This window comes from Gymnogyps californianus, chromosome 1 (assembly GCF_018139145.2).
Source record: "Gymnogyps californianus isolate 813 chromosome 1, ASM1813914v2, whole genome shotgun sequence".
Classification (NCBI taxonomy): Eukaryota; Metazoa; Chordata; class Aves; order Accipitriformes; family Cathartidae; genus Gymnogyps; species Gymnogyps californianus.
In genome coordinates, this window is record NC_059471.1 from 126,546,714 (window position 1) to 126,554,872 (window position 8,159).

The 8,159-nt window shown below is 41.7% G+C and overlaps 1 protein-coding gene across 1 annotated transcript; it reads right to left on the reverse strand.

Annotated features, from left to right (window-relative positions):
- Window positions 1–442: 442 nt before the first annotated feature.
- On the reverse strand, window positions 443–1,549 carry GPR15 (G protein-coupled receptor 15). The gene has a single exon (XM_050913397.1). The coding sequence runs from the start codon at window positions 1,547–1,549 to the stop codon at window positions 443–445; it is 1,107 nt and encodes a 368-aa protein (XP_050769354.1).
- Window positions 1,550–8,159: the final 6,610 nt, after the last annotated feature.

Here is an 8,159-nt window from a genome sequence, read left to right on the forward strand (position 1 = left end):
TAAGCTAGGAACCAAAGAGAAGAAACACTTCTGTTGTGTTGTTTTTCTTGCTCTGCGCGGAATAAAAACCTATGTACATTTAAGTTCAAAGTGTGCCTCAGAGCGGCTTTGACTGAATCACGTGATTCTTTTCTGTAGTTCGTAGCACTTGTACTGGAGTTCCAGTGTAAGCATTTGTGGATATTTCTCGTTACAATGGTTTCAGATTTACACCGTGCAGTGACACAGCGATCACTGTGAACCATAATTCTGTGGTTAAGGTTTCCTATTCCATTTATCTACATTTAAAGGGAAGCAGCGTTCCTCCCACCTGAAGTGCCGGCTGCATTATACTTGCATCTCTGTCTCTGTCACTCGTTTCTTTTTTCAGCTTCTCTCGCTTTATTCTTTTCCTGCCATCTTTGGAGAGAGAAGTTCCTTCCTCCGCAGTCCTCGGTCCCAGTCAGAGGGACACAGAGCGCTTCCTCTTCCTAGTGGCATACTCCCCCGCAACAAAATTGGATAAGGAGTGGCTCAGGCGAGTGTCCAGAGTATCAGAGTTGCTGCTGCTGCTGCTGATTTTCACCCATGGGCACAGGCACCGGAGCATGGCTCTGCGGATGTAGTTGTCAAAGCAATAGTAAATGAAAGGGTTGGCACAGCTGTTGGCAAAAGCAAAAGGGCTGCTCACCTTCATGCCCAGCTGGGCAACCATGTCGGGAAAGCAGTCAGGCTGCTTCAGGAGTCCCAAAAGGATGGCCGTAAGCTTGAAAAGATTGAAGGGAACCCAGGAGATAACAAAAGCCGCCACTACAATGAAGACGATCTTGATGGATTTTCTCAGTTTCTTATCATGTTTCCCAGCTCTCTGATAATGCACACAGAGTCTCCTGGTGATGGAGCAGTAAAAGGTTAAGATACTCAATAGTGGGAAGAAGAAGGCCAGGATTAAAAGCATCAGTGACATGATCTGTTTCGCTTCTGTCACGGCTTTGTCTGTGCAGTAAGTCTTTCCATACTGCTTCTTCAGTTCTCTGGACAAAAGGGTTGGCATCCCTAAGCAGCAGGATAATAACCAGACACAGATGCAGAGTCCACTGGTGTAGGATCTTGTTCTGACCCGTCTAGCGATAGAGGGATGCATGATAGCAAGGTACCGGTCAGCACTCATACAAGTGAGGAGGAGGATGCTGCAGTACATGTTGACTGAGATGACATAGGAACTAGCTTTACAGAGGAAAGATCCTACCCTCCAGCTCCCGTCTGACGCCTCCTTGTCCACCCAGAATGGCAGCGTGATGAGGAAGATGAAGTCAGATGCAGCGAGGTTGATGATAAAGACGTCGATCAGCCTCTGGACCCGTCGCTTGAAGACCAAGGCTACTATCAGGATGGAGTTGCCGACGATGCCCACCAGGAATACAGCAGTGTACAGGATAGGGAGGAAAGTAGACATATGTTGCAGATGCTGATACTGGCAGTTGTCATCATAGTAGTAGTCATAGTTGAAAGTGACTGTAGTCACGGGCGAAAGCTGGGTGAGTTCCATTTCTGGCCAAGCTGTCCTCATCCCCGCTCTGAGGAAGGCTCTGAGCTCCCCCTACCCTTCCCCTCAAGGTCGTCTTTCAAAACACGTTAGCGAGTGAGGGGGGAGGAGTGGAGGGAGGGAGGAGAAGAAAAGTGGTTTTGGGGGGGTAATTTGTATACTTTTAGCCAATCACATAGGCAACGGACAAGTGACGAGAGTCTCTGATTAGTCAAAACCCTGTCTTCAGAATAAACACTTGCTTCTTTTTTTAAATCAGGTTTAGTTTTACTGATTTTATCTTCATTTTGCATTTGCCTGTATAAGCGAACCAAGTTTGGGTTTTGCTTTTATTTTGGGGGAGGGAAGGTAGTTTTCAAGATTCTGAACTTTTTATTTTTTAGGACAGGATATTGCTAGTTTGCAGAGGTTTGAGATTATACCAGCTCAGAAGAAGTCAGAGAACAGTGAATTCAGATGCCACATTCTTTATCGTTACTCGAAATGTTTTGTATAAATTGCTTTTTGGTGCAAGTTCAACTTTTCTGAGGCTTGGAGGTTTTTACTTTCTTTGTCCAATTATGATTGTTGTTTTCTGTTGAGAGTAATTCTCTCATATGAAAATATTTAGGGAAAAACAATTAAAACTACCATCTCCATTCTGCCCTGTAGTTAGTTGTTCTGTATCAGTCCCAGGCTCTCCACTGCTCTGCCAGTGCCCCCCTCCTGGTCTACAGGCCCTCCAGTTCCCCTCGCCCTGGGCTCCCCACACCCAGCTTTATGAATGTATTAGAAACTTAGAGGACAGTTTTCCAGTGTGTCATATATTCTTCTGCAATTTGAAACTTGACTTGATGTTCCCATCCCCGCACAGGGTTTCTTACTGGCCGGAGTCCTGGTCTCCAGAGCAGTGGTTAGTTCCTTCTCCTTCTGACTGTGCAGCCTGCATGGCTCTTGAGCCGTTGTTACGCACAGTGCTCGCTTCTCTTAAAGAGCTCTGATTTCCTTCATCTCTCATTCGCAATATTGTTCCAGCTGTGGCTTACCTTACAGATGGCCCTTTCAGCGTTGCATAAATCAAATGAAAATTCTCACTTGTTAAAGTACTGAATTCATTACAGCTTTGTCAGTGCATACTAATTTGAAACTTCTACTACTGGTCTTCATCATCCTTCCTCTCTTCTGCAGATAAATTCATTTTCTCCTTCCCCTCTCTCCCACCTGGGTTCACAGACCAGGCGCATCTTCAGGATTCTCAAAGCTTTGAGCAAATTGCTTACCGGAGCGTGCTCGAGCCCTGGGCAGATAGATCGCATCTATGTATGTCTCCACAGGCAAAGAGCAACTCCAAATTGCATGGGCAGCAAATTAGTCCCTCCAGTGCACTCTGGATGCACTCAGATTCACTCTGCCAGTGCTCGGGTTATGTGCTCCTGTGCAGCAGGTACCTGGTAGACTTCCAGGCACCTAGAAAAGCAGAGAGCTGCTATTAAACGACTGGCTGCTGGATCAAGTGAACTAGCGAACTCAGCTGACTAGTTTTCATGGAATGTGTAAGGATTTAATTGTCTTAGTGAGTATAATTCAGCCATCACAAACTCTGAAAAAAGATCAAGGTGTATAAAACCACCCTGGCCTAGATTACCAATTTGTATGCCACAGATGTAAGTGTGAACCTGTAAGGAAGCACAGGCTAAAAATCATCTTCTCACCATCTGAAGATTACAAAAGATATACCTACTTTTCGGCTAAGAGTTATGTAAAAATGCCCAAGTACGTTACAGTTTACAGAAATTATTTTTGATGGATTCAGCACAGAGGTGAGTTTTGTGTCATCTTTGCTTATTTCTGCTTCAAGGAATGTGTTTCAGTTTTTTTCTTCCAAGAAGCACTAGGAAATAGAGGCATTCTCTTTCCATCAGCACTAGAGCAGAAGATCAGCTGAACCCTACAGTCTCCGGTATAATAGTTCTCCCTCTCTTGCAAAGATGGACCTACATGTTATTTTACTCTGCACTTAGATTCTAACAGCTTACATGAAGTTGCAAGCTTTAGAAATCAGGCACCAACTTCTCTCCCTCCATCTCACACTACTGCATACTCCTTCTTGAAATTCACTCCCTCCCTCTCCCCATCCCAGAGCAGCCAAAAAAGTGAGTAACTTTTTTAAAAGCTTAATGAAACCATAAAGATAAGCATATGTCCATGTATTCTTGTATTTGCAGTTCCTCACTTCGTTGTCTCCCTGTAGTTTAACAGCCTAACTTACTAAAATAAAAAATTAGATAGTAAACCTTTTCCAACAAGGATCAACTCTGTTCCCTTGAATTTGCTCTGTATTTCTTGAATGCTCTAAATAGACTTGTGGATGTTACTGTGTGTTGCCATATTACAGATGTGATACTTCCTTATCTGGACACAAGATTTGCAAAGATAATATGAAGCATTGTCATCAATAATGAAGCGATCTGTAATTATCGAAGTGAAGCAGCAGCAGGCGTATTTGTCGGTAGTCTGTAAGCCTTGTGGGTTTTTTATGTGGTATTGATCCACTTAGGGCGTCATGTAGGGTCTTACTCTTCCCAGAGCTCATTTCCCTGAGGTAGAGGCAAGCTCTCAAAAATACTCAGCACATGGAAATTCCCCTCATAACACTTCTGCATAGATATTCCAGAAAGCTGAGCACATGATGTACTAAGATCCAAGAGATGAGGTGAGATGTTTTGTCACCAGGAGGACAGCCTCCACCCTCTCCTCGCACCCCTCCTAGATTTCCACAGCACTTTCCTCCTCTGTGACCTCGCCAGATATGTGTAAACCCTTTTCCTGAGCAAAATTTTCTGCTGAAGCAACAGCTACTGGCTTGGCTTGGGTGTATGTTCTTCCATTCGGGGTACCCATCTTGTCCAGCCCTTGCACAGCGCTGAAAAAATGCACCCACTGGGTGCTGAGTAGTTTTTGAACCTGAGAGTGAACCTAAAGCTTTTGTAACCACACGCTCACGGCAGATGCTGTAAACATGGCCATGCATTTGGGCAGTTCTGCTTTAGAGCGTGTGTTTCGCTGATGGTCCTGCCTTTCTCAAATGCACTTGTGAAGTTTGTCATGTCAGTGTTTGTACTATTCCTTAAATATTCCTCATAGGAAATGCTGAGGTATTTCAAACAGTAGCAAGGGAAAAGATTTCATGTCTTTGTTCACAGTTCTGTAGTGCTTGTGATACATGTATTACGGTAGCCTTCTAATATTATGGCAAAATCAGTAAAAGGGATGCACAGCAGAACTATCTGCACAGGAAGTGTGCAGGGTTTTTCATTTAGTTTTTTACACACACACACACCCTCCCTTAAAAATTTCTGCAATTGAAGCATTTCTGGTAGCAAGGTGTGGGTTTGGGGTTTTTTTAAATTTTTTTACATTCTCTATTTTACTGATCGTTTAAATGTGTACATGTGCTTTTATATAAGCACAGGCATCTAGATAAAATAAGCTACGTATCTGTAAATTGTTAATGATAATAAGTGCTGAGAAGGAACAGAGGTTCATTTGGCTGTAAAAGAAAATGTAGTACTTTCTAAATGATTGTGCTTCAAAAACCTTCTGTAAGGAACAGAGATTTGCAGACCTAATTAAAAAAACAACCAAAAAACCCAACCAAATTGACTGAAACTGCCCTACTATGCTATAACCTAGGTGAAGGCAGGCTCAGAGGTAACCAGATGAATGCTAACCAACAGAAGTTTCACCCCTGAACAAAGAGGAGAGAGTAGACCTGATTCAGGTAAAATTGTGGGCACTGAGACAATGCGTTGGGATAGGTTGAAATAGTTTCATACCGAGAGCAGTGGTCTATTTTTAAAATAGTGTTTATTTTCTCTTTATCTCATCCTTTTTTAATTTATATTTTTGTGTATGTTTTATAATGTACACAATATATTAGTACAGTAGTACATGTATATAATTAAAAAAAAAATAAAAGGGGTGCATGCTCATAAAGTTTTTACTGATGGGGTTGTCCTGGTTTCGGCTGGGATAGAGTTGATTTTCTTCCTAGTAACTGGTACAGTGTGTTTTGGACTTAGTGTGAGAATAATGTTGATAACACGCTGATGTTTTAGTTGTTGCTAAGTAGCACTTATCTTAAATTAAGGATTTTTCAGTTTCCCTTGCTCTGCCCGCAAGCAGGTGCACAAGAAGCTGGGAGGGAGCATAGCCAGGACGGCTGACCTGAACTAGCCAAAGGGATATTCCATACCATATGACGTCATGCTCAGTATATAAACATGGGGGAGCTGGCCGAGAGGGTTGGATCGCTGCTTGGGCATCGGTCAGCGGGTGGTGAGCAATTGCATTGTGCATCACTTGTCTTGTCTTGGGTCTAATTTCTCTCTTTTTGTTATATTCCTTTACAATTATTATTATATTTGTGTTATTGTTGTTGTTATATTTTTTTTTATTTTAGTTATTAAACTGTTCTTATCTCAACCCACGAGTTTTACTTTTTTTCCCTGATTCTCCTCCCCATCCCACTGGGAGGGGGGAGGAGTGAGGGAGCGGCTGTGTGGTGCTTAGTTGCTGGCTGGGCTTAATGATATAAAGGTGCATGATAAAAAGGTTTGGAGACCACTGACTTAAAGGACAAGTGGGTATCATTTGAAGCGAACCTGTGCTATTCATCGTATTTGGAAGAAGCACATCTAGAAGGTCTTCCCTCTGTGAAAATTATAATTAGGGTAGGGTTTTCTTAGCCTACCATGTTCTGTGCCACGGATAGAAAAATACAGAAGGCAGAAATAAAACCAGGGAGACTGTATAAAGAGGTCTGAGGGGAATCCTCAGGATTTTCTGGTCATTCTGGCTATGCGAAATGCTCATAGATGGTGTCTAAACCACAAAACCGAAAACTGCCCTTTTTATTATTACAAAGAGAATATTTGTTGGGAGAGGCAATATCTTGTAGTAAATTAACTAGTAGTAGTGGAAGCAACAGGCAGACTTTTGAACACCTTTTTCAGGTCTAAATCAGTAACTCGTGAAGTGAATGTGATATATGGAGAAGATTTTTCATTTCTCCTTTCTCATCCTGTATCAACTTCATTTAATACAGATGGTGCTGCCTCCTATAAATGTTTACTTATTTCCGTAGACTGTGAGAGCTAAAATGACACAAATTTTGTATGACACAAAATTTTTTGCAACATACTAGGGTTTTGTTTGGTTGGTTGGTTTTGTTTGCAGCACTCTCATGTTAAACTCTCTGTCAGTGCCTGAGAACTTCTGTTAGAGCTACTAACTAATGCACATGATCCAGGTCTGCTATCTGGTATCCTGCAAAAAGCAGGAACAGCGTTTAAGCTATAGCCATCAGCGTTATTCCCTTCGTGCTTTCATGTGCAAACTGCCACAGTTTCTGCACAGTAAAGGAAACTTTTACTTTGAAAACCTTCCCAAATGATCCTGTTCTGTAGCTAAACTGGTCAACCAGTGGTTCTGCTGAGGCACACTGAGGAGATGTGAAAAGAAGAGAAAATGAAAAAAGATAGGTGTTAGCAATTAATTACTCCTTATTTTCATTGTAACATCTTTATTGGGTTACTCTTATTATATGGAGGGGTATTTTTCCAGGGGGAAAAAAAAAAATCCAGGTGATTTGAAATTAAATAAATAAAATGAAAACACATCTCTTCCCTCTGGCTGTTTTCGAGCAGCTGCACGCATCATATTGATCAGGGCAGATTATGAAGAAGAGGCCACTGTAGTCTAATTCAATAATGGAAGTAGCAGTGCATGCAAAATTTTCCAGAATTTATTCTCATTTTTATGACATTAGATCTTTTAGGAGAAAAACCTATAGACTTGCCAGTGTTAGATAATTCACTATGATTTACAGTAAACGGTTCCAATTCTGCTTATCCCATGGCTTAGAATACAGAGGTTTTTTGTTTCATTTTTTTTCTTTTAACATTTTCTAGCTTCAACTTCTGATAGTTTTGCCAGGTGTACTGAAAAAACTATTACTGATTTTTTTGTTCTCTATTGATATTACATTATGGTCTTGCATCTCCTTAGCTCTCTTTTCAGTAAATTAAATTGACTGACCTTCTGTGATATATTTTACTGAGAGAGGTTTTCTAATTGCTCAGTGATTTTCATGTCCCTTTTCAGGTTTCTCTCTACTTTATCAACATGTCAAAACTAAACACACTATTTCAGCAGCCAGCAGCAACTCTAGATGTGATACAACTTCTTTCCTCCTTGTGATTTCTGTTTATACACCTGAGGTTGCAGGAACGTTGGGTTTTTTTGGCCACAGCACCATCTTGGCAGTTGGTAATCTACCGTGACCTGTTTGTCCTTTTCATTTTGTGCATCCCAGGATAAAGTTTTATGTCGGGTAAGTATAGCCTCCACTCTTTGCTCTTAAATGAATGAGCTCATCAATGACCTTATTGAAATGCATGTTTGCTTGCCCCCGGCTGCCAAATGATCAGGTCACCCTGTACCAGTGCCCTCTCCATGTCATTATTTACCCTTCCCTCAGGCCTCATGTCATCTGTGAAGTTTATCAGCAGTACTCTGCTTTCTTCCAGGCCATCAATAAAGATGTTAAATATTTTAGAGTCTAGCATAAATCCCAGTCAGACCCCAAAATACG